The 26,679-nt window shown below is 45.0% G+C and overlaps 1 protein-coding gene across 3 annotated transcripts in view; it reads right to left on the minus strand.

Annotated features, from left to right (window-relative positions):
- Positions 1-23,822, minus strand: part of B4GALT6 (beta-1,4-galactosyltransferase 6) — a 256,834-nt gene extending 233,012 nt beyond the window's left edge. Inside the window, exons 1-2 of one of the 3 annotated variants that reach the window (XM_029591179.1) lie at positions 22,911-23,819; positions 6,950-7,123 (exon numbers count right to left, since the gene is read on the minus strand). Coding sequence is in view for 2 of the 3 variants with exons in the window: in XM_029591178.1 (XP_029447038.1) it covers positions 22,911-23,025 (115 nt within the window). In the remaining variant the exon portion in view is untranslated. Of the gene's footprint in view, positions 1-6,949; positions 7,124-22,910 lie in introns of all 3 variants that reach the window. The other 2 variants (XM_029591178.1, XM_029591180.1) reach the window with 2 other exon arrangements.
- Between the last annotated feature and the right edge of the window lie 2,857 nt (positions 23,823-26,679).

Here is a 26,679-nt window from a genome sequence, read left to right on the forward strand (position 1 = left end):
GCCCCCCCTGGAGTTTCATTTCATGACCCTTAGTTCTGTTTCCTTCCCAACGGAAAAGGTTTGAAGCCCATGCATCATTAAAAAGCTTTTCAAATATCTAAAGGTTTTCTCTCTTCCAGGGTATATGTACTCAGATCCTTCAGCCTCTCCTCATAAGTCTTCCAATACAGACCCCACACCATTTTGGTCGCCCTTCTCTGGACCGCCTCCATCCCGTCTCTATCCTTTTTGAATGGGCTCCAGAACTGAACATAGTACTCCAGGTAAGGCCTCACCAAGGACCTATACAAAGGCATCATCACTTTTTTCTTACTGGCTATGCCTCAGATGCAGCCAAGCATTCTTCTGGTTTTAGCTCTCGCCCTGTCACATTGCTTTGCTGCCTTCAGATCACCAGACACTCAGGTCGATCCAGTAACGTGCAGTTAAAGATTGCCCGTCTGTAACGTGCTGGGAGCGCACAATACAGACGAGTAAGGCCATCCAGCCATACAGTCTCCAGTTTCACGCGTCCTTAGCGCTTCCTAAAATAAACACCTAACCCTTTCCGCACCCAGCATGTAAATGAACGAAAAAGCTGTATAATGAAGGAATTAGCTATTCCCCTCCGATACTGTAACGGGCGCTGATATTATCTCCTTAGGAACGCGCTGTTTTGCCGCGGCCTTAACCTGTTAGTTTACCGCCTCCCCCTAGTAGGAGTTAGGACTGTGTAACAAATCCATCGACACCGCTTAAGATACTCAAACACAATAAAACAATAAGCCTGGCACCTTCCTTGATGTAGTACGTCCCGGATGCCCCCCCCCCCCCCAGCGTGCCCGCCACTACCCCTTTCATCAGCTGCATCCACCCATTATGCCCCTCACGGGCATGTCCCACTTCAGAGCGCTCCCACTCAAATCCGTTCATGGGTATATACCCTTTCGCCCCCCTCACAGCGCCATGCTACCACTGCGACCCGGAGGAGGTGAGGCACAGCGCAAAGACAGACGGGAGAGGAGAAAAAGCAGAGCCGAGCAAAGCGAAAGCGTGCAGCAAGCCGGCGAAATAGACCTGCGAGGAGAGGCAATGGCAGCGGTTCGGTAAGCCTGGCACCCTCCTTGATGTAGTACGTCCCGGATGCCCTCCCCCCCCAGCGCGCCCGCCACTACCCCTTTCATCAGCTGCATCAACTGCGACCCGGCAGTCCCGTGAGGCCTACAAAAAAAAAAAATCCCCGGCTCCCGCACCCCCGCACTGGCCCGTCGACTCTACCCCCCCCCCCCCCCCCTCCTCCCGATCGGGCAGATAGGCGGCGGCGACGAAAACCAAAGCAATTTTTTTTTTTTTTTCAAAAAGCGACATCACACATTGCATAAAATAATTTCTCCAGCCTTAAAGCGACTTACTTTTGGGATCTGTCAAGATCTCAAAAGTAAGTCGCAAAAGTAACTTACTTTTCTGAAGCCATCAGGAACATGATCTTACTCCTCCGGACGAAGACGAAGATGGCCGCCTGCACGGGGGAAAGCGTGCAATTGGCCGCTGAAGACGTGAGGTCACGTCTTCAGCGGCCAATTGCACGCTTTCCCCCATGCAGGCGGCCATCTTCGTCTTGAACTACGATCGTGATGGCTTCAGAAAAGTAAGTTACTTTTGCGACTTACTTGACAGATCCCAAAAGTAAGTCGCTTTAAGGCTGGAGAAATTATTTTATGCAATGTGTGATGTCGCTTTTTGAAAAAAAAAAATTGCTTTGGTTTTCGTCGCCGCCGCCTACCTGCCCGATCGGGAGGAGGGGGGGGGGTAGAGTCGGCGGGCCAGTGCGGGGGCGCGGGAATTTTTTTTTTTTTTTGTAGGCCTCACGGGACTGCCGGGTCGCAGTGGATGCAGCTGATGAAAGGGGTAGTGGCGGGCGCGCTGGGGAGGGGGGGGCATCCGGGACGTACTACATCAAGGAGGGTGCCAGGCTTACCGAACCGCTGCTATTGCCTCTCCTCGCAGGTCTATTTCGCCGGCTTGCTGCACGCTTTCGCTTTGCTCGGCTCTGCTTTTTCTCCTCTCCCGTCTGTCTTCGCCGCTGTGCCTCACCTCCTCCCGGAGCAAGGCTGCTTTTGCGCCCTGCTCCGGGAGGAGAGACACAGCGACGAAGCAACAAAGATTTTTCTTGTTTTTTTACACTTCCTGGTTCCTGTCATTCCAAATGCCATTTGAAATGACATTTGAAATGACAGGTACCGTCGCACCCTGGTTACTGTATAGGCGCTGTATTAAGCGCCTATACAGTAAAATGGGTTACGCGGCCATAACCCTTCCCTACCACTTTAAAGCCGCGGCATGCATTTGCATGCGATTAGAGGAGAGTATCGGGGAGTTAGTGAAGAGAACTGTGGGTGCGGGGAGGAAGGGTGCGCCTGACACTGCCGCACTGTTTCTACCGCGGCCTTACTGGATCGACCTGATTATGAGCCCAAGATCCCTCTCCCAGTCCATGCACATTAGCCTTTCACCCCCAATTGTATACAGCTCTTTTTGATTACCACAACCTAGATGCAGAACTCTACACTTCTTGGACTGAATCCCAGCTGCCAAATCTTCGACCACTCTTCAAACTTTCTTAAACATTTTTCATTCTCTCTACTCCTTCAGGCATGTCCAATCTCTGTTGCAGGTCTTGGCATCATCCGCAAAATAGACAAATTTTACATTCTAGCTTTTCCACAATGTCACTCACAAAAGATATTGAACAGAACTGGTCCAAAAACAGATCCCTGTGGCACTCAACTTAACACTGTTCTCTCTTCAAAGTAGGTTACATTTACCATTACACTGTCTCCTGTCAGTCAACCAGTTTGCCATCCATGCCACCACCTTGGCACCCACTGCCAAGCTTCTCATTTAATTTATGAGCCTCTTATGCGGAACCATATAAAAAGCTCTGCTGAAATCCAAGCAAATCACATCAAGAGCTCTTCCTTGAACCAATTCTCTAGTCACTCAATCAAAAAACATTTGTCAGACAGGACCTTCCCCTGGTCAATCCATCCTGCCTTGGGGCCAGCAACTGCCCCAAATCGTAGACCGGTCACCATCTTTTGCTTCAGCAATTTCCCTTCTTCCTCAGCAGAAGCTTCCAAGGGAGTAAAGCTGATCAAGCTTCTGGAGACTTAATACACTTCAGTCCTGGACGCAATAATGAAATAAAGGACACTGTTTGGTAGAGATGTGAATCGGAACTGATATCGGATCCGATTCTGGTTCCGATTCACATCTCTACTGTTTGGTCCTGTTAATATTTCCCCCTGCACAGAGGAGAGAATAGAAAATAAGCTGCACTGGAATTTAAGTACAGACTCTGGCTGCTCAACCAGTTTTGGAACTTCCATTTGCTTAAAATGACTTGAGGAATTTGTCAAGTGTCATCATAACTGCAGTGATGACAGTTGATGGTTTAGGACAAAAGTGGTAAAAATGTCAAGGCGGGTGCAGTGAAATACATAGTGTCCACCAATCAAAGTGAAAGCATAATAGCTTTATTCAAAACATTAAGTAAAACTTCATCATGAGGTACAGATGATAAATGACAACTGACAATATAGAAAAGGACAGTGTCTCAACCCAGACACGAGCCATATTTCACAATACTGTCTCAAGGGGAGGAGGGAGGATCCATAAAGTAAAGTCGCATCATTCAAACTCTTCTCATAAATACTTTTCGTACTGAAGTGACAGCAACAAACACACTTTCCAGATAGGATATTTTAATTCTACTGACTTGAGAGGCATGAAGGGAGGTTTCATGAGTTGAGGTAGGACCACTCTGAAGTCCACTGACCAGAGGTTTAAATGCAGCAGGTGGGACAGAGATCCTTCCACCTGCTGGTGATACACTACATTGGTGTTGAGATGAACCTTAAATAAAGAGGCACTGGGGCCTAAGGACGAGAGGAAGAACATATTACAAAAGAAGGTTCTTTGGTCCACAGAAAAAGATCCAACTGCTGGTCTTACACCACATCAGGAACATCTTCCACTTGAAAACTAAAGTATTTTCTGGTTGAAGATTTCCTATCCAAAATCAACATATCCTTCACTCCTTAAGGAGAAGTACGAAGAATACTAAACGTTCAACATCCAAACAATGAGCAATGGCAGAGCCTGATTAGAACTGGAGACATCCCCAAGGGAACTAAAGTGACTGGACAGATGGATAAGACAAGACATGGACAGCACATTTGCCAAGACCCAGTTGGTGTTATGAGGATCACTCTCACCTTAACCTGAAGGTTGATATGCAAGTAACTCTACACTAGGGACCACAATCCCTAGGCCCAAGACGCACCGGTGTTCACAGTCCACCCTCTGGTAGGGTCACCTGATGCACCAGGAGTGAGAGCTCCATTGTCAGAACATCAGGATTCAATCAACACTAGAGGGATGTTCACAACTCAGAAGTTAGAGACTTGGAAGGGGAATGGCTGAAAAAATTGATTCCACTGGCTTCAGAGAGCCCACAGGAGACCTGCACACGCAGATGAGTCAGAGGAATCATGTACACCACTGCAGCCATGTGACCTAGAACAGGACTGACCTCACTGATATCCAATCCTGCTGTAGAAGGGGCCTCTCCAGGCTCATCTAAACTCCAGCTGTTTCAAAAGGAACACCTCCTGAAGAAAGTCTATCCAAGCTCCTATGAACTATATCCTTTGGGACAGAATCATAGCCACAGTCTTCTGCACCCTGTCCCCAAATAATTTTACCCTATACAGAGAACAACCAGATGTCGTTTATATCTTCATGGAGGCCACACAAGCTGAGGCTCTAGCCACAAGCCAAAGGCCTCAAACAAAAGCATATAAGATGCTTCTCACATTCCTCCATATCTTGGCCTAATTCCACATGCCCAGGGTCTGACAATTCTGTCAACAGCTTTAGCTTTTGCATACTTGGGTAAATACTGCACTATGAACAACTAGTAAACTGTAACCAGAGCACTAAGCATGGATCCCTGGAAGACCTGCTTCCCAAATGTATCCAATACCTCTTTCCAAGAGATGCATAGTGCACTTTGTCTATGAAATTTATTCAGTTTAATTGATAGGGATTTCATACAAAATCAAAAGAAGTTCACAACATAAATTAATGTATGGCAAAAGCCACAAATTTTAAACAAAATACATATAAAAAGTTTACTACTTGCAAAAACAAAATTAAAGATCAATGAAATAAAACCATAAAACTATTCTTCATATGCTAAATGGGAAAAAAAAACCCCAAACACAAAAACAGGCTTTCAAATTTTTTCATAATTTTTTTCTTTTGCTAATAACCAGAAGAATACCATTCCAGGCCAAGGGAGATACATAAAAAAGAGAGAGTAGTGGTAGGCAATTACCTAACTGGCAGGCCGATACAGTAAGGAGCGGTAGGAAGAGCTGCGTTAGTGTCGGGCGCACCCGCGGTTGCTGCACGCACAGCCCGGCTCACCTACCGCTCGATACTGTATTTAAATTGCTTGCAAATGCAAGCCGCGTCCAAGAAGCGTTAGGCCCGCGCAACCCATTTTACTGTATAGAGCGCTATACAGTATCCTGGGTGCGCTGGCCTAACACTTCACGGACACGCTGGTATCTGTCAATTCAAATGACATTTGAAATGACAGGTACCAGGAAGTGGACGGTTCTCCTACGCTCGAGATTGCCAGTCCTCTCTCCCCTCCTCCCGAAGCAAGGCGCGAAAAGCAGCCTTGCTTCGGGAGGAGGGGAGAGAGGACTGGCAGTGTAAAGCAACGACTTACTTTTTTCGCAGCCCTCCTCCGGAGACGGACATCGGCGGAGACGGACCACGGCTCCCCTGCCTCCCGGCGAAGATGGATGCCTGCACGGGCGAAAGCGGCCCCTGTGCGTGCAATTGGGCCGCTCAAGGCGTGACGTCACGACGTTTGGCGTCACATGTGACGTCACGCCTTGAGCGGCCCAACTGCACGCACAGGGGCCGCTTTCGCCCGTGCAGGCATCCATCTTCGCCGGGAGGCAGGGGAGCCGTGGTCCATCTCCGCTGATGTCCGTCTCCGGAGGAGGGCTGCGAAAAAAGTAAGTCGTTGCTTTACACTGCCAGTCCTCTCTCCCCTCCTCCCGAAGCAAGGCTGCTTTTCGCGCCTTGCTTCGGGAGGAGGGGAGAGAGGACTGGCAATCCCGAGCTTAGGAGAGCCGTCCACTTCGTTGCTACTTTTTTTTTTTTTCGCTTTTTCAGATTTTTTTTCCGCTTTCGTTGCTTCGGGAGGAGGGGGGAGAGGACTGGGGCTGCCCCGGAGACCAGCACACATTGACGCGGCCAGGGCAGGTGAGCGGGGGCTGGGGGAAAGTTTGCCACCTACCCTTACCCCTGCCTCTAACGCAGGGGTAAGGGTAGGCGGTAAGTTACCAGGTTAAACGCGCGGCAAAACAGCAGGGTAAAAAAGCGATAGTCGGGGCGCGCGTTACTGTATGGGAGGGAATAGCTAATTTGATCGTTTACATCTAATATACATGCCGCGGGCAGAAGGGGTTACCCACTGATTTAAAGAGGTGGTAAGAATCGGTTAAAGGGGATTGTGTATCGCAGGAAGGGCTAACGCGGCCGGAAAGTGAGTAGAAAGCGGGTTAGGAGCGGGGTAACCGCGGCCGCACTTTACTATATTGACCTGTGGGTTAGGGCTCACTTTACTAGATTACAGGTGACTTCATGGGCTGAGTTGCAATCGGTTTCTTCGTGAGTTATCTGCAAGGAAGCAACTTTGGCATCTTGCATACTTTTTCAAAGCATTGTTTTAGATGTGGGGGCTAAGCAAGTTACTGCCTTTGCCGCTAAGGTGATGAGAGTGGGTTTGGCAGGTTCCCACCCTATTCAGGAACAGCTTGGGTACATCCAATTCATCTGGATTGGTCTGACTGGATGATGAGGAAGGTGAAGTTTTAGCTCTTACCTGATAAATTTCCTTTCCTTGAATCTAGTTAGACCAATTCGGAACCTTCCAGTTTCTCTGCCTGTCTCTTGTTCTGTTCTGGGTTGTATTGCAGAAACTTGATGTACTCTGTGTTGTTTGAAGTGCAGGTGAGTTGTTTATGGAGTTAGTCTTACTTTTTCTTGTTTGAGACTTCTAATTAAAAAAAAAAAAAAAAAAGTGTAGTGTGGGTTCTCAAGTATCCAGTTAACTTGTTACTGGTAATACTGATAGGCTGAGGTCAGCACAAATTCATACAAGGATGATGTCAGTGAGTCTGTTCTGGTCAGTGAGCATAACCCCCACATGTGGACTTGTCTAACTGGATTCAAGGAAAGGAAACTTATCAAGTAAGAACTAATTTTATCTTTTGTTTAGTAGATGTCTCAACTTAAAATCTCTGAGTTTGGAGTGCAAACAGTTTCTGGGAACTGAGAGCAACTACTTCTGCATTTGATCCCATTTCAACCAAGCTTGTTAAAAATGTCGAACTCTGTCCTATTCCATATTTTACTATGATTGCAAAATACTAGTCTTGTGCAAGGTACGTTACTGTCTATACCAGAACAGGCCTTAGCCTATTTTCAAGTGCATTAATTTGGATCAATTAAGACTGATTTCTAATATAACTAAGATCATGGAAAGATGGTCTATAATTAGCTCTCTGATTTTCTGATTAAGGTTAATGCCTTACAAACAAGGTTTAGGGAAGGTTTTAGCACTGAAACAGCTATGATGTTAAATGAGAATAGTGTCAGAGCTGATTCAGATAAGGATGCTCTACTGATTTTGCTCAGTATGTCAGTGGCATTCCATTTCATAAATCATTACCTACTTAATCCACTGGAAGAGATGGGAAAATGGTTTTATCTTATTAATTGTGTATTTAGTTTTAATTGGGATCAAAATACTTCTGCTGTTCATCCATTGTGCTATGCAGTACTGCAAGACTCCATTTTAGGTTTGATTTTATTTTTTAATCTTTATCTGGCTCCTTTAGCTATTTAATTAATGATCCTTGTTTTAATCTGTATTTTTATGCTGATGTTCAGCTTGTGGGTTTTACAGAGTTATACAATATTTATTTATTTATTTTTGGATTTTTATATACCGGTGTTCCTGTATTAAAATACAGATCACATCGGTTTACATTGAAACATAAAAATTATGCCAAGAGGCGGTACATATAACAAGGTTATAGAACTTGGAAAACATGGAAAACAGATTCGAATAATAACACTGATAAACTTGCAATAGTTGACTGGTCAACACTAAACTGGTCTGATATCGGCAGAACAGAAGAATTTTAAGTAAATGCAATTGCAAGTTTATGATCTTTCAATCAAGTTAAGTTAAATCCTCAGAAACTGAAACACTTTTGGAAATGTAGGATACATCAATATTTGAATATTTTTCCAGAACTAATGTACATGAAAATCTGCCTTAAAAATGTTTGACTCTTTCGGGGGTCAGATTGGATTTTAAATTAGCAATGTATGACCAAAATGTTTGCAGTAGTGCAAAGATGTTTTTATTTGGTTTGATATTTTACAAAGAAGGATTTAGAGAAGTTAGTATATGCATTTTATTCTGTCCAGACTACACTGTTGTAATGCCCTTTATGGGTGTACTTCTGTCTTGGAAGCCCAGATCAGATATATTCCATGCATTAAAACAGGTGGAAAGAAAGCTAAATGACTGCCAACATCGTTAAAAGGTAAGGTGAATGAGACTATTGTAATTAAAAACTTCTTTCAAAAAATGGAAACAGGATCTGAATGAAAAACTATAGCATAGGCACTAACAAATGCAAAGCATTGATAAGGAAGGCAAAGAGAATTTGAAAATAAGCTTGTTGGTTGTTTTTTTTATTATTATTATGAGTGTTTGCTTCCACATTTTCAAGTAAATTTGAAGCAAAAGACCTGCGGAGTCAGCTGGACATTAGATGACCAATGGATAAGGCGGCACTAAGGGAGACAAGACCATAATAGATATATTAAAGGAGTTCTTCAATCATTTCCTGAGAACGATGTAAGGCAGATATTCATGCCAGAAGGAATATTTAAATTAATGATTCAGAGGAAGAGACACAAATCTCAATGGACCTGTCATATGGTCCACATAGCTGATCTGAGTGAGAAAAGTTGCTATCAGTGAAAGAGAGAACGAGCACCTTTAGAAAAATGAGTGTGTTACATGATAATACCCTAATTAATCCAGTGTTCCTGGGTGGGTTCCTGACTAGTCTAACAGGTCTCCAGCAAAGAAAATTATCAGGTAAAAACATAACCTTCCTTTTCTTCCTGGTAGGCCAGTCATTACATACAGTATGGGAGTTACCAAAACTACTCCTTGCTGGGGTGGGAAGAAGAGAAGGCTGTCTTAATGATCCCTGCCCCAAAAGGTAGCTTCTGCCTTGGCCCATATGTCCAATCTGTTTTACAAAAAGTGCAAAGACGACCTCATAGCTGCCATGCAAAATTTCCTCTAGAGAGGCCAAAGTCTTCTCTATCCAGTATGATGCTTGTGCCCTTGTAGAATGGGCATGGAATGCTACCGGAAGCTGCTTACCTGACAGTAAGAACGTAAGAAGTTGCCATATTGGGTCAGATCGAAGGTCCATCAAGCCCAGTATCCTGTCTCCAACAGTGACCAATTCAGGTCACAAGTACCTGGCTAGTACCCAAACATTAAATAGATCCCATACTACTAATCCCAGTACTAGCAGTAGCTACTCCCTAAGTCAACTTGATTAACAGCGGTTAATGGACTTCTCCAGGAACTTATCCAAACCATATTTAAACCAAGCTACACTAACCACATCCTCCAGCAACAAATTCCATAGCTTAATTGTGTGGTGAGTGAAAGAATTTTCTGATTTGTTTTAAATGTGCTACTTGCTAACTTCATGGGAGTGCTCCCTAGTCCTATTATCAGAAAGAGTAAGTAACTGATTCACATTTACCTGTTCTAGACCTCTCATGATTTTATAGATCTCTATCATATCCCCCCTTCAGCTGTCTTTTCTCCAAGCTGAACAGCCCTAACCTCTTTAGCAGTTCCATTCCCTTTATCATTTTGGTCACCCTTCTCCAGTGCAACTATATCTTTTTTGAGATGCAGCAACCGGAATTGCACACAGTACTCAAGGTGCAGTCTCACCATAGAGCAATAGAGAGGCATTATGACATTTTCTGTTTTATTCACCATTTCCCTGTCAGTAGGTAGGCAGACAAGATTATCTTCTTAACCCATCTAGCTATGGTGGCCTCAGAGGCTGCTTCTCCTTTCTGCATGCCGCCAAACACAAAGAGTTTGTCTGTTTTCCTAAAATATTTATTACCATCGGATCTCTCAAGAGAATCTGTCATACATTTAACAGTTATAGGCTCTCTTTTCCCTCACAGTCACTACTGCTGAAGGATGGGAAGGGATACTGATTGGATCACATGAAATATAAATATTACATTGGGGGGAAAAAAAAACAAAAAAAAAAAAAAACAGATGAGGCTGGGTGAAAGAAAACCAAATCTTGCAAAATTACTAAATAAGGATCTCTTGTTGTGGTGCTTACAACCCCATTATAGACATGGCTTGTAAAGGAAAGCAGGGAAGAAACAGTGAAAATTTGTTACATATGAAGTTATTCTTGTTCTCCTAAGTTTTTGATTTTTGATCATTGGTAAATTGTATAATTACAACATTTTAAGCATGACATTTGTGCTTCAGCCTTGGACTTGTTTTCTTAGACACACAGACTCTTAAGTTTAATAAAGATGCTGAACTACAAGATTATAGAACATTTTGAACAAAAGCAAGGCCAGTTGACATTCCAAAGATTATAGCACATTCTTCAACAGGTACGACGCCAGCTGACATTCCAACTAATTGTGAGCCATAGATAACCTTGCCTTGTGTGTAAATGTTATTTAACATGGAGTCCAAGAGCAAATTACCATATGGCCATTCAGATTATTTGTTTATAATAGAAATCTAATCACAGAAATTTTGACAATCCTGTAACCTAGTTTGGGGGTGTAAAGGTACAGGTAAAAATTCTATATAAAGCTGTGTTATCAGCACAATTATTTGAGAGGGAGTTTTTGTTGATGCCTTGCATGGCACTCTGCCTCTCAAAAAGGTGCCACCTTATAGCATTTAAATTAAAAAAAAAAACAAAAAAAAACCCCCACAAACCCACACCTTTTCTCTCCAGCTGTTGGCTATAAGCAGCTATTTTAAGAGAACCACAATACTCTGCAGGACAGGGCCTGCAGCTCTGAGATACATCTAGCAGAAACAAGTCTTTACTGGATGTTTTATTGACTCAAAAAAGCAGCTGGACCAAGGTCCTTAGCACCAAGTTGAGATCCCACTGGCCTAATACACATTACCCCTATCAGGAAAGTACCCTATGTCTGGATGTGCAGCTAATGGAGTGCCTTTAATCAGACCCCTATAAGCATGCAATGGCTACTATCTGGACGTTCAAGGAAGAGAGATCTGAGACTTTGTAATGCTGCATGCTTTAATCTTCAGAAAGCCTCTGAGGTTTTGAGTCCCTCAGATCATTCACTAGCTTTTCTAGATCTTCTCCGAAGAAGAGACTACCTTTGAAAAGGAACTTACACACGTGAGACTTTGATGTGGAGTCTGTCGCCCAATTGTGCAGCTATAAAAAAGTCTACTGGCCACTTCCTCTGGGGCCAGAGCCCTGGAGACCATTCTTACAATATCATACATATTGTCAGACAGTAATGCTAAAGCTAATTCTAGAAGGGACAATTCTGGGCTGTTTGGGAGCTGTTGGACCCAACACAGTGCAGCTCGGCCACATAGTCTTTGTAAATGGAGGCCCGTGGGGCCACTACATGCGTTATAAAAGCCGGTTTTAGGAAGGCTTCTAGTTTCCTATCTTGCGGAGTGCAAACATGCTGAACCTCTTTCTACCAGAATGGTGGTCTTGCGTGTAACTGCTGAGATCAAAGCAGCGATTCAGGGAATTCTGAGGAGGCTATTCTTCTCCCCCCAGTGGTAGATTTTTCTTAAAACTCTTTCCGCCTTACACCCCCTGCAGGGTCGATAAGGACCATATACCTAAGGGCGCTGTACGAGGGAAATGCTTTTGATGGCTTCCTAATACCCTGAAGGATAGGATCCCCTTCAGCCAGGTCTTCCACAGGAGAAGCTGACATCCCTAGAGCAGCCACTACACTGGAAAGGAGGGCTGCCAGCTCCTTTTTCCCCCGAATAGGAGTACTACTGTGGAGTCATCTTCATGTGATAAAAATTCCTCCTCCTGAGAATCCTCTGAGGAGCCTCAGGATTAGTCTCCCCACTCCCATGTCACTTCCTTGGAAGTACGGGGACTTGAATACCCCTTTGAAGAGAGCTCTAGGCTTTTCCTTGACCTTGCTGCCCTTACGAGGCAAGTTATCCCTTAAAGCATCGAAAGTAGGACGATGTGCAGGATCCTGCATGACTAGATAAGTTCTTTGCATTGCATAATAAAGTCTGGAGCCAATGTTTCCTGCCAGGGATCCTTCTGGCTCCCCTGGGCACTTAGAGGGGCCAAGTCTCCCTCAGATCTATATTGGGGCTGCTCCCTAACAGGCCTACAAACGGAGGAAGAGGATTCAGTTCCCCTGATGGAGCACGGATGTTTAGAACCTGCAGCAGCTGTTCTGGTGCAATCACCAATTCTGATCTCGATTGCACTTCCCTAGCTTGAATTATTGTCTTACCCCTAAGACTTCCTGCTCGGTTCTCCTTCACAGGCTAGGCAGGAGGATTCCACAAAGCTAGGGTCCTGCTCATACCCACAGACAGAGCATTTTGTCCCTCTATGCATGTCTGCAATACCCCAGAAACAGCAAGGAAAAACAAACAAGGCACGGCTGTGGTGACTTAAGCTTCCCCTCCCCCACAGTGCGCATAGACATTCAGCTGTTGCAGACCCACAAATAGGAATCAAGGCAAATGAAGCAAGCCCTCAACACTGACTTTCCTCCCCCAAGGAAATAAAACAGCAGAGCCACTATTCACCACTTACAGGGAACCCCTGCTGGCTGCTAAGCAGACCCAGCTCATCTCATTTCTGTTCTTCCAAGCCTAAGGCCTTTTCTTTCTGCCATCATTGGAGAGAGAGGGGGTGAGAAGCAAAGCAAGAGAGGGCAGTCCTGCAGGCCCTTTCTCCCCCCCCCCCCAACTTAAGGACTACCATGTTCCCATGGATCAGGAACAGTTTATTAGAAGTTCCTCAGACCCCCAAGGGTACTAGGATAACCTTCAGGAGCTTGACCAGGATAAGCCCTGGGAGAAAACTTCCACTGAGTAAATCAATCCCTAGAAGTTGTTGTCCCAGGAGCATTTAGGATTCAACCAGGCCAGAGCCATATCCTATCTCTGGGAGTTTAACATCTTCTTCTTGTGTCCCCAGTGACCAGGAGACAAACTATTGAATTGAACTAGGACCACACCTGATCTATAGCCCTGAATGAGGTCATAAAAAAGAGGTGTGTTCTCTGTCTCCATCAGCTGTGAAAGAGGGAAATCTCATACATAATGGCTGGTTTAGCAGGAAGAAAAAGAAAAACAAACAAAATTACTGATATATAGTCAAAATTTAATGGGATAAAGTAAATATGGATTTAGCCAAAGGGAAGTCTTGCCTCACCAATCTGCTACCTATGTTTTGTTTTTTTTTTTGGGGGGGGGAGGGGAAGTGAATAAACATGAGGATAAAAGGCGCGCTAGTTGATATTATGCATCTGGATTTTCAGAAAGTGTTTAACAAGTACCTCATGAGAGACGCGAGAAAATTAAACAATTATGGGATAGGACAAAGTGTTCTACTGTGGATTGAGAACTGGTTAAAAAGAAAAAATAGAAAAAACAAAGAGATGGCTAAAGGGTCAGTATTCTCAATGAAGAACAGTGAATAGTGAAGTTCCCCAGAAATCTATACTGGGGAACTGCTTTTCAACATATTTATAAATGCTCTAGAAATGGGAACAAGCAGTAAGGTGATCAGATTTGCTGATACAAAATTATTCAAATTTGATAAATCTCAAGAGTATTGTGACAAATTGCAAGAGGACCTTGCGAGACAGGGCATCCAAATGGAAGATGACATTTAATGTATAAAATGATGCATGTAAGGAAGAGCAACCAAAATTATTGCTTCACAATACAAGGTTCTACATTGGACTTCACCACCCGGAAAACAGATCTACGCATCATTGAGGATATTTCCCATTGGTAGCAGGGCTGAATTAGCAAGGATGTCTGGGACGTCCTCCGGGCAGCCTCAAGGAGGAGCTTCTCCGAGCTGTACAGAGCTTTGCTCTGTACGGCTGCATGCATCTTCCCACATGGACTAGTGTCCTTTCGTACCTCAATCTGTTTTTCCCCGCACTGAACACACACAGAGCGTTATTCTCTTACTCTCCTCAGTAAAACCAAAGGAAGGAAGAAGAAAACAGCAGCATTTTTAAGTGCTAACATGCAGCCAAGACCACCTGGCTTCAAATATTGCCAGTGCGGCAAAGTGATGACAATCACGGATAGCCACAATTACTATTTTATCTGCCTGGGCCGGACCACGACCAGTCATCTTGCCACGACTCTGGTCGTATGTCCCCCTGGGCCCAGTGGCAGAGAGCACACAAGATCACGAGGCTGATGGAGGAAAATGGGGGCTCTTATGCCCCACCAGAGTCCTACTCCTCTCCAGGGCCCAGCACGGAACGGCCCGAAGACAGAAAGAGAGCCTCCTCCCTGAGGCCTCAAGGTAAGGGCATGAAAAAAAAAAAAGATGCCCGTGCCCCTAGCACCTGGGCTATCTGAGCCACTACCACGAGCCTCAAGTCAGATAGGACACAGACGCCAAATGATCGCTCCAAACACGTGTCAGGAGATCAGCACACCAACACACAAAGCAGCTCACAATCCTACAACGCACTGAGGGACCCACTTCTTGATCAAGCTTCGGCGCATGCTGCACCGTATCCAAATACCCCCTCCGACACAACCAATGACGCAAAAGCATCAGCATGGCTCGAGAAAGGTACCATGGGCCTCCCCGAAGGTCTCCACTTCAGAACAAAGGCATGGAAAGGAACACTCAGATGTTGTGTCCCTGTCCGACTATCCGGACTCCGAGGCATCATCATCAATCCGTAGGAGGAGATGTCAGAGTACACACAGATTGATGATGATGCCACTCAAGGAGTGAATCTGCCTTCCACCGATGTTACACCCCACTGACCTACCGACCCCGGGGACCACATTCTGATATACTATTTGCCGCCATTCCTGGTGCCTCCAGAGGTGGATCACCTCCCTGAAAGCAAGAGGACGAGTAGCCGAAACTGTGGGTCCCCTCAGTTCCCAAAGGAAAGTTCTGGCAGAGCAAGCCATCTCTCAAATTTTAGTGGTCCTCTCTGGACTCTGCATCCCTGGAATCCCGTGGCCAGGACCACCTCCATTTAAGTGCATCATCTGGAGAAGGCCCTCCTAAGGAGGAAGCACAGGGTCCACAGGGGAAGGCTCCAAGGAACATATGTTCATCTCTGCCCCAATTCTCCCCCCAGCCCAGTTCACATTTGCAGGACTCGCCCCCCCCCCCCCCCCCTTCACCAGGGTCATGCACAGGGATGCCGTCAGACCCACTCGAGGAGTTGCCTGGGCCCTCCTCCCCACCTGAGGATCTCTCTTATTCAAAGTTCATTGAAAAGATAGAAGTGAATCTCAATATTGAGACCAAAAAGATCCCGGACCAGAGGGCTGAGGTCTTGGGAATATTGAAGATCTTTAAAATGCCGGCCAAACCTACAACCCTCCCCCTCCCATGGAGTTCTGGATGCCGTCTTAGAAAGGACTTGGAAATCGCCCTTCTCCACTTAACTGACTTCCAGGAAAATAGACCTCAAGTTCAGGATGAGGCAGTCACCATACTGTACCTCTCCTCAACTCGCACATGCCTCCAGTGTATTGGAATCTGCCATTAAGCAATGCTAAGATGAGGCTCCATTCAAGTACGCCCCTGGGAAAGGACAATCGCTATCTGGATGATTTTGAAAAGCAGTCCTTTCATTCCACCATGCTAAGGGCCAAGATACAACACCAATTTTACATCACCCAGTATCTTTATAAGTGCCTCCAATCACTGAAACCTCTGTTCAGTGACGGTTCCTCACCCGCAAGATTACAGCAGCCAGTGTTGGACATGGAAGAGGGGTTGCAACACCTCCTTCGCACCATCTAGGAATCATTTGAGACGTCATCATAAGCCATAGCGGCTCGTCTAGCCTGGTTAAGGGACAGTGCAATTAGGGAGTGGGCTCATGAGAAGCTGGTGGACCTCTCCTGCATAGGAGACAACCTGTTCGGGGACAAGCTGCGGAAGACAGTCTCACTGTTCAAGGAACAGAATGTAGCAGGTGTCCTGTCCTTGGCCTCTCCAGCAGACCAGTTTGCAGGCGTGAATAGGTACTACCCAGATTACCATAAGCCCACCTTCCAAGGGTGTCCATTCTGCCCTTATCCATTGTACAGAAGCTTGGCTTACCAGCTACATCGTCAGCAGGCCCAACAACCACAGCAAAGAGGCAGACACAGAGGCCAGCAGCAACAACCAACTACCTCTGCAATGAAGCCCCCGCAGAGTTTTTAAAATCAGCAGGGCCACCCTTGTTGACCCCAGTGGGGGGCAGAATATCACAGTTTTTCAATGCCTGATCTGCGATAACATCCAACCGACGGGTACTGAACATTGTTCGTTAAGGTTACCAACTCAAATTCAAGCATACCTCTATGCTTTCCCGGCTTGTCGTTCCATCCAAAGGTCTTTCAAAATTGCAGTTCTTCCAGGCCGAGCTCGCCTCGCTACTCGCCCAACATGCCATCCAGGTCATTCCACCACATCAACGGGGCAAGGGGGTTCTATTCCCTGTATTTCCTCATTCCCAAGAAGTTAGGAGGCATTCGTCCCATCCTAGCCCTCAGACAGCTTAAATTCTTCCTCAAGGAGAAATTCAAGATGACATCCCTAAAGACGATCCCACCGTTCCTGCAGCCCAGGGACTGGATGTGCTCCCTATATCTCAATAACGCCTACTCCCACATTCCCATACACAGCTCCTCGTGGCGGTACCTGTGCTTTCAGTCCAATGGGCAGCACTACCAGTACAAGGTGCTTCCTTTTGGCCTGTTTTCTGCCCCCCGAGTGTTTACCAAATGTCTTGCAGTTGTGATGGTCCACCTCCAATGACAAGGAGTCCAACTTTTTCCTTACCTGGATGATTGGTTGCTAGTAGCCTCAGATACCCTAGCCCTTCAGAAACATCTGAAGAAATCAAATTGACTGCCTTAAGGGGCTGGGACTAGTGATAAGTTACAAGAAATCCAGTCTCCAGCCAACACAAATCCTACAGTTCATAGCAGCAAAATTCAACACCCTGACAAGCAGAGCAATCTTGCCCAGTGAGCGGGCAGACACCCTACGCATACTGGCCAGGCGATTACAATCCACTCGGCCCACCAGATCTTCACAATTCTGGGCCACATGGTGGTGGCGGCCATCTACATGGTTCCTCACACCAGACTACACGAGTCGCCTGCAGTGGAGTCTCAAGGCACAATGGACTCAGTATCGATAACCCTTGTTGGACACAGTCTACCTCACCCAGGCCACGCGCAGGGACGTAGCTTGGTGGCTGCACCCACGAATGCTTACAACAGGTGCCTTATTCCGCATGCCGCCCCACGAAATAATCCTCACCACGGATGTTTCGCACATGGGATAGGGAGCCCATTTAGGCCCCTTCAAACGCAAGGTCTATGGTCACCATCAGAGAGAGAGTGCTCCACAGATAAACTTCCTGGAGCTTCGAGCAATCAGGAATGCCCTACTCATCTTTATGGATCAGGTTCGGGGTAAGAGAGTCATGGTTCACACGGACTATCAAGTGGCCATTTTCTACATCAACAAAGGAGGATCCGGTTCATGGAAACTCTGCAAAGAAGCGATAACCATTCTGGATTGGGCTGCCCAGCACTCAATCACGTTGCAAGACACCTATCTCCCAGGTGTTGTGAATGTGCACTCAGACCATCTAAGCAGGATATTCCATCAGAAGTTTACAAAATGAGTGAAGTGGAATAGGTAAATACGAATCAGTTGTTTACTCTTTCAAAAAGTACAAAAGCTAGGGGACATAATGAAGGTAATACATTTACGGTAAATAAGAAAATATGTTTTTACTCAACACATTAAACTCAAATTTGTTGCTAAAGGATTTGGTAAAAGGTGATAGTGTAGCTAGGTTTAAAAAAAGGGGTTGGAAATTTCCTAGAAAAATATCCATTTACCATTAGTAAGGTGGACTTCGGGAAATCCACTGCATATCCCTGTGATAAGTAGTATGAAATCTATTGACTTTTTTGGGATCTTACCAGGTACTTATATTCTGGATAGGCCATTGGTGGAAACAGGATACTGTGCCTGATGGATTTGTCTAACCCAGTATGGCAAATCTTGTGTTCTTATGTACAGTCAACACAGCCATGACATTGTCAGTCAGAACTCAGACCACCTGACCTCTTAAGTGCAAAGCAAAGTAAAGGAGAGCCAAATTAATGGCTCTCATCTCAAAGATTGATGGAACACCTGGATTCCTTCACTGACCAACAACCTTGAGCCACTTGACCCAGACAGTGAGCACCCCAGCCTGACATGCATCTGTAGTTACAGTAACCCAGACCAGAGGTTCGAGATCCATAACTAATCCGCATGTTCTTGGAATCCAGCCACCACCACAAACTGTTCCTGATTGCTTTTGGAACAAGCAGACAAAGTAATTCTGACAACAATTTTCTCTGCAGAGGCCTCAAGTGAGCTCTAGCCCAAAGCACCAGAACTAAGGCTGCCACCATGGAACCAAGATGCTGCAGATAACTCCACATCGCTAGAACTCTGGTTAAGAGCAACAACCAAACTTGCTGGTACAGCTTCAGAATCCTTTGCTCTATCAGTGAAATGTGACCTGTGTCAAAAAGGGCCAGAGCCACCCCCTGGGCAGAAGCAATATTGTGTATGCTACTCTTGACTTATGGTGAGGAAAATAGGCAGCCTGCAGAGTAGACTATAGACCACAGATTCAGAAAGCCCCAGCAGGATTTTGGATCTGCAGAAAAGCGCAAGGAGTACTCCACCAGGGACGCCTTAAGCGGATGCTCCACAGCTGCCAGGGCATAGAAGCAGCAGGAGGCATTTGCCGCCACTGTGATCCAGAGATTCCAGCGAGGGTGTTTTGAGCAAGTGCCCAGGGTAAGTAAGCTCTCCTAGGAGCTTACCCTGGGCTGTCAAACACATGGCCAGAACTTGTCATCTATGGGTTGCCCCAAGAATGACGAAAGCAGAAAACCTGGGCGTCTGCCTATGCAGACCACCTTTCCCTCAGTTTGAGCCCAAAGGTGCTGGTGGCCAGCATGGCTTGAGAAACGGGAGTAGCCCCAATACAACTAGGAGTTTGAAGCTTGGAACCAGAGCAATGATCTGGAGCATACCAGGAATCCTGAAAGTATACTCTGGTGATGAAGAAGTCTTCTGGGTACAGGAATAGAGCCAGAGTACAAAGATCAGAAGATAGGACCAAGCTATGGCAACTAACAGTGCATTCAGACCCCTTCATTTTTCCACATTTTGTTACATTACAAATGAATATGCATTTTTTCCCTCCTCAATTTACACACAATATCACATAATGACAACGTGAAATCAGGTTTGTAGAAGTGTATAAAGTTTAAAAAAAATGAAATATCACATTTGCATAAGTATTCAGATCCTTTTCTCAGTACTTTGTTGAGACATCTTTTTGCAGCCTCAAATCTTCTTGGGTATGATGCTACAATCTTGGCATACCTGGATTTGGGGATTTTCTCCCATTCTTACAGGAAATAAGATGGCTATTAAAGGGAAGCCCAGGGCTTGGAGGACTAGACAGATAATCCAAGTAGCTCACACCACCACCTGAAGGCTGGAGAATTTGGCAATAGATCCTTATAGTTGGAAATTAATACTTAATAAAGCTGAGCATATACTAATGCCTTTTTATAGATCAACGATTCAACTACACCTTGAGTGTTGTGTGTAGCTCTGGTTGCCCCAACTCAAAATGACATAGCAGACATAGAAAAGGTACAGAGAAGGGCAACAAAAAAAAAAAATTCTGAAAGAGAATGGAAAAGCTCCTTTATGGAAGAAGGCTAAACAGATCAGGGCTCTTTGGCTCGGAAGAGAGATGACTGAGAAGGGATATGATTGAGATTGATAAAATGAGTGGGATAGAATAGGGAAATAGAAATTATTTACCCTTTCAAACAATATCCGGGCTAGGGAACACTCCACGAGTGGAGGGGTAAGCCTAGTGGTTAGAGCAATGGGCTGCAAACCAGGTTTATATCTCACCAATGCTCCTTGTAAACTTGAGCAAGTCATTCTACCCTCCATTGCCTCAGGAACAAACAATATAAATCACAACTATTTTAAACAAATCGTAGGAAGTATTTTTTCATTCAGCACACAAGTCATTAAATCTATTGCCAGAGGATGCGGTCAAGGCAATGAATGTAGTGTAGTTCAAAAGAGGATTGGACAAATTTTTTAAGGAAAAGTCCATAAAATAGGTAGAAGCAGGGCCGAAGGAACCACTAGGCGAGCTAGGCCTGTGCGCCTAGGGCGCCGAGACTTAGGGGACGCCGCCACCGCTTGCGGCCACTTCAGGCGGCAGAATTTTGAAAGGGCAAAAAGTGCCCCTTCAAAATTCTGCCCAGCCCCCACCTCACCCTGCTCCCTCCCCCCCCCCCCCCCCTGTCGTGCCACCCTCCCGGCGCCCCCCTGGTGGTCCAGTGGAGGGCCCGGGAGTAATCTGCCGCTACCAGGGCCTCGGCTGCCACTAACCAAAATGGCCAGTGGCCTTTAGCCCCTACCATGTGACAGGGGCCAACCAATGGCACTGGTAGCCCCTGTCACATGGTAGTGCTGAAGGCCACCGGCGCCATTTTGGTTAGTGGCAGCCGACGACCTGGGAGCAGCAGATCGCTCCCGGGCTCCCCGCTGGACCAGGTGTTTGTGTGTGGTTTTTTTTGGGGTGGAGGGGGAGGTTGGGGGAGTGGCAGCATGTGGTCCCTGCCCCTAGAGTCGGGGCTGCGACCGGGGGCAGGCTGGTGGTGGCGCAAGGCTGAAGGTGCCTAGGGCGCCGAATACCCCTGCACTTGCCCTGGGTAGAGGCCAGTTGTAAGCCAACTGTTAGAGCAATATCTGTCATCGGTGTAGACTTGGAGCTTCCACAGCACTGGGGCTGAATATGCAAACACCATTTTTCAGTTTTTTTATCTTACAAAAAATGCAGAGAAATCATGAATTGGGACTTTGAAATTTTACTTTAAGAGCATACTGCTTTGCAATAAAACACACAGACTGTTACAGCAGTATAAGTGTCATCTGTAATCCACACAAGTCTGCTGACTTTTTTTTAGGGAACCGAATACTTTTGCAAACCACTGTATAATCATCGCAAAGTCCGCAAATACACAATGGTTTTATACAAAAACGTATTGATTTACTTTATTCTCTAAATGAAAAATATAAAAATATTTGCCCCTTAGAAGTAATTGATTTCCACTGGAACTGATTTAAGCTTTGAATTATTTTAATTTCTACATCAGTTATGTACAAGCTCCTTTGGAAAGCATAATACATTCCTGATCATGAAAATGAATGATCATTTTCTCAGTTACCTTTATTCCAACACTCAAGTTGTGTTAGGGCAAAAAGAAAGAAAGAAAAGGCTGTCAAAAACAGAAAGGTAAAACATTTGTACCACTAAAGTATAAAGTTATAAGAATTAAAGAAAAAATTGTCTTTATAGGATGATAAACTGAATATATAATATAAACAAGTTTAGCAATTTCCTGCACACTAAACTGATGTTCAATTTACAAAAAGCTTAGATTTTACTATAATCTTGATGTTAAACAATCTGTAGGCTAGAATAACTCGTCATCTTCATGATCACTATATTGTATGCACTGCGGAACAGAAAATATTAGCTCAATATGCATCCCAAGTCTTCCAAAACAATGAACCATAAGTAATGGCATAATATATTAAAATGTTACCAGCAATTTATGAGTTCTGAAATACTTTTTTTCAGGTTTTGAAGTACTGAAAAGCAAAATATAAATCAAATAAAATATTGTATTGTTTCCTTTCTACAATCTTTTCTATCTCAATGTTCATTCATCAGGTCAAACCTAATATCAGGTGACAAACATTAGCCAATCTAGACAAGGACTTGCAAGTTAATTTCCATTTCAGGAGATCTTCAAGCAAGCGAAAGGACCTCTTCAGGCATTACAATAATATGCACACATGAACCAATTGCAGTAAGGTGCAGCAGAAAGTGACTGCTGAAATTGTTCTGGTTCCCCAAGAAAGGAACATCAACAACCTGTTTCAGATATAAAACTGCAGTCGGCTTTACTTTAAAAGGCATTTGTCAAGAGCATGGGGGGGGGCTTAGAAACAACACGAAACAGAACAAATCGAAGGAAGGACACAGGTGACACAGGGCTTTTCTTCTCCAAGGAAGGAGGTTCCCTATGAGGAAGTTAGAGGCCCTAATTCAATCGTGGTTGATTGACAATGATCACACACTGGTATTTATTTTATTTTTGTTTTAACAGCTCCGAGTCTTCCTTAATATGGGTTCCGAAACGTTCCCTTTCACCATAAGATGCAGGAAAAAAAATGAAACAAAAAAACCCCACAGCACCAAAAAATAAGATACACACCCTTACTTGCGAAGGAGGAAACCCCAACACTCAATCCTTAGAGCTGTAGACAGAGATCGCCCAATCGCCCCGACCCACTTACCTATACCGGGGGCAACGTAGACGAAGTAGAGGCAGGACGAAGAGAAGGAGAAGAAGAAAATGAAGGCGAAGATGGACCGGTTGGACACCCGCAGCAGCCTCCGGAGCAGCAACATCCTGGAGGGGCCTCGGCGTGGTGGGGCGCTGGAGTCTCGAGGCGCTCTCCCATGGGAGGAGGAAACCGGGGCCCCCTCACACAAACATCCACCCTCCTCCCGGCCAGCAGAGAAAGGGGCTCGAGGGAGTGAGTCGTGTTAAAATGTGGAGCTCCCGGCGGCAAAGGAAAGGAAAGCTCCGCGTGTTCGCAGAAGGAAAGAGCTGCCGCAGGGAGGCATCAGGTGACGGGACCGCAATAACCCGGGCGGGGAACGCACCAAAATGTAGTATTATTTATGACAGGAGCACTTCTTTTTTAGCTGCAAAAACTGAGGAACCTTCCCCCTCCGCCAAAAAAAAAAAAAAGCTGCAATAGGCTTTACTCTAAAATAGGAACCATCCCCACGAGGGCAGGGGCTGAGAGCGATTCAGGGACGGCAATTTAGCTCCAGTGATAGAGGAAGTCCGGGACAGTGGCCACGGTCACCTCCTTTCCCCCGGGCGCTGTTCGCTCCCCGTCGGGATCGGCCTCCAGAGCCTGGGAACCGCGTGCCAAGGACACCGCAGCCGCCGGGGGGTGGGAGGGAGGGGGGGGGCGCAAGGATGCCGCGGAGACCGTCACCCGGCAACGCCACCCCCTCCAGCACGCACGCGAGGGGACCGGGGGGAGGCGGGGCGAAGACCAACCCCCCCTCTGTCTCCGTTCGGAGTGCTGCTGGGAAGCCCTTGCGTCTCCTCGCGCCAGCCCCCCTCCACCCACCCCAAGAAGCGCGACTGCGAAATCGCTGATTGGTGACCGGTGCAGGTCCACGCCCTCTTCCCCCTAAAATAGGTATTTAGCCCTGGCGAGGAATGACTGAAAAAAAAGGACAAGAATTCCGCTCTTGAAACAGGAAATAAAGGAAACAGAACACAGAGAGGGCTTTGCTTTAATTGAATAAAGCAGAGATTATTTCAGAATTGACAGCGAGGAGTAAAAGGAACTCTGTATGCCCGTTTCCTTTTTTTTTTTATTTACTCCCCTATCTCGATTAGTGGTTTGGTCACTCTTCCCGACACTGGCTTTTGCTTTGTGGCGTCACGGGCGGCATGACGCACGAGCTGCCGATAAAGTTGAGGGGCTAGGGGGCGGTGCTGTACTAGTAGGGAAGGACTGTCGGATTGGGTGATGTGGACGCGCGCCGAACCTGGTGTGAATCGATAGGCATGGGCAGAGTCGCGCACGCCCCCTCTATGGCCTCTCGTCGCTTTGCTCACGCGCACAGTCCAGGGCAGCGCTTGTACTTAGTACATGCACTTGTGGGCTAAATGTTTGAATGCTCATTTTCTGCACGATACATTTGCAGCAGTAAATCGAGTAATATATTTCCGTGGGCGTGGAGCAGAGTGCTGAGTTACTTTATGGAAGAGGATTTTTATTTTATGTGCCGCAAGAAAAAAAAAGTAGCGTTTGGGCTCGAGGATCTCTAATTATGCCCAGGACCTGGATTTATAATAATGACAACAGAGGACGTTTATTCGGGGGATGGGGCAAAATACGGAAAAAATTAACACTTAAAGTGTGGTGGATACCTGAAGTCTGTTATGAACTGTGATTTATGATATAAAATATGAAAATGCCTTTTTATGTTTAAAATTATTGAAATAAGCACTACAGTGAGTGAAACTGAGGTAGCATAGAAATTAGGCTCTTTTTAAACTATTGGGGGGGGGGGGGGGAAGTGGGATGTCAATTAGCCCTCATCTGTGACGTTACTGGGTTCAATGTGAAAAAGACAATTATCCTTCAACTATTAACCCCTGTAACTGCCAATATTGCAATCTCCATAGCCACATGATTTTGTGGGAATTTTTTTTTCTTGGGGGGGAATGGTTGGAGAGGGGATTGCCATGACATTTTTAAAACCACAATAATTTTTTTTCAAATGTGATCCTAGACAAGCCCTGTCTCTCAACAACAGTTTTCTTTTACTGCTAAATTTTTATGGATATCTGGTCACACTTTCTAATAATCCCTCTTTAACTGTACCAAATTTGTAAAACTACAGCATTCTTTAGTAATGCTCCATGTCAAGGGAATTGCAGGTGACTATATAGTCTCCCATCCCTAAAACCTTAACTTTTGTCTAGTTTTAGAAAAATAATTTGTGGTGGGTGGCCTTATTGTTTGGATACTGATTTTAAAGGTAAGAACAATCAAGCTGGGTCAGACCAATGGTCCTTCTAGCCCAACATCCTGTCTCAAATACTGATCCTAGAGTTATTAGTTTCACCCAACAGACCCAAACCAGAGCACAAAAGATTTGCCATACTGGGTCAGACCAAGGGTGCATTAAGCCCAATATTCTCTTTCCAACAGTGGCCAATCCAAGTCACAAGTACCTGGCAGGATCACAAAGAGTGGATTCCATGTTGCTTACACCCAGGGTTAAGCAGTGGCATGCCTCAAGTCTACCTTGAATAATAGTTTATGGACTTCTCCTCCAGGAACTTGTCCAAACTTTTTTAAACCCAGCTACATTAACTGCATTTCCACATCCTCTAGCAATGAATTCCAGTGCTTAATTATGCATTGAATGAAAAAGTATTTTCTATTATTTGTTTTAAGTGTGTTACTTAGTAATTGCATGGTGTATCTCCTAGTCATTTTATTAAAAAAAAAAACAGATTCACATTTATCCATTTCACTGCAGGCATGATTTTATAGATCTCTATTATATCTCCCCTTCCAGCTGAAGAACCTTAACCTCTTTAGCCTTTCCTCATAAGGGAAGCATTCCATTTCATTTATCTTTTTAGTTGCCCTTCTCTGAACCTTTTCCAGTTCCATTATATCTTTTTTTTTTTTTTTATATGGTGACCAGAATTGTACATAGTAATCTAGATATGGTTGCACTATGAAGTAATTATAGAGTACTATGATATTCTCCATTTTATTCTCCATTGATTTCCTAATAATTTCTAACATTGTTTGCTTTTTTTGGTCACCGCCGCACACTGAGCTGAGGATTTCAACATATTGTCCACGATTTTTCCTAAATCCTTTTCTTGCCTGGTGATTCCTAATATGGAACTTAAAATCATGTGACTACTGTTCAGATTACTTTTCTCTATGTGCATTATGTTGCACTTGTCCATATTAAACTTCTACCAACTTCATTGCATAAGGCATTCCTATAATTTCTCACAATCTGCTTGTGATTTATCAACTTTAAATAATTTTGTGTTCAAATTTGATTACCTCACTCATTGTTCCCTTTTTCAAATGATTTATAAATATGTTAAAAAAGCATTGGTCCCAATATGTATCCCTTGGTCACGCCACTATTTACCTTCTGTTGAGAAAACTGACCATTTAGTCCTATTGTTTCCTGTTTTTGAACCAGTTCACAACCCATAGTAGGACATTGCTTCCTATCCCATGAATTTTTAATTTTCTCAGAAGTCTTTCATGAGGACATTGTCAAATGCCTTCTGAAAATCCAAATACACTATATTCACAGCTCACTATTATCCACTTGTTTATTAACCCCTTTAAAAAATATGTAGCAGATTGGAGATTGATTAAATCCATGTTGGCTGTGTCCCATTAAATCATGTCTACCTATATGTTCTTTAATTTTGTTCTTTAGAACAGCTGTTCTCAATCGGTGTATTGCCACACTTCCTGGTCC

Source organism: Rhinatrema bivittatum, chromosome 2, assembly GCF_901001135.1.
Source record: "Rhinatrema bivittatum chromosome 2, aRhiBiv1.1, whole genome shotgun sequence".
Taxonomy (NCBI): domain Eukaryota; kingdom Metazoa; phylum Chordata; class Amphibia; order Gymnophiona; family Rhinatrematidae; genus Rhinatrema; species Rhinatrema bivittatum.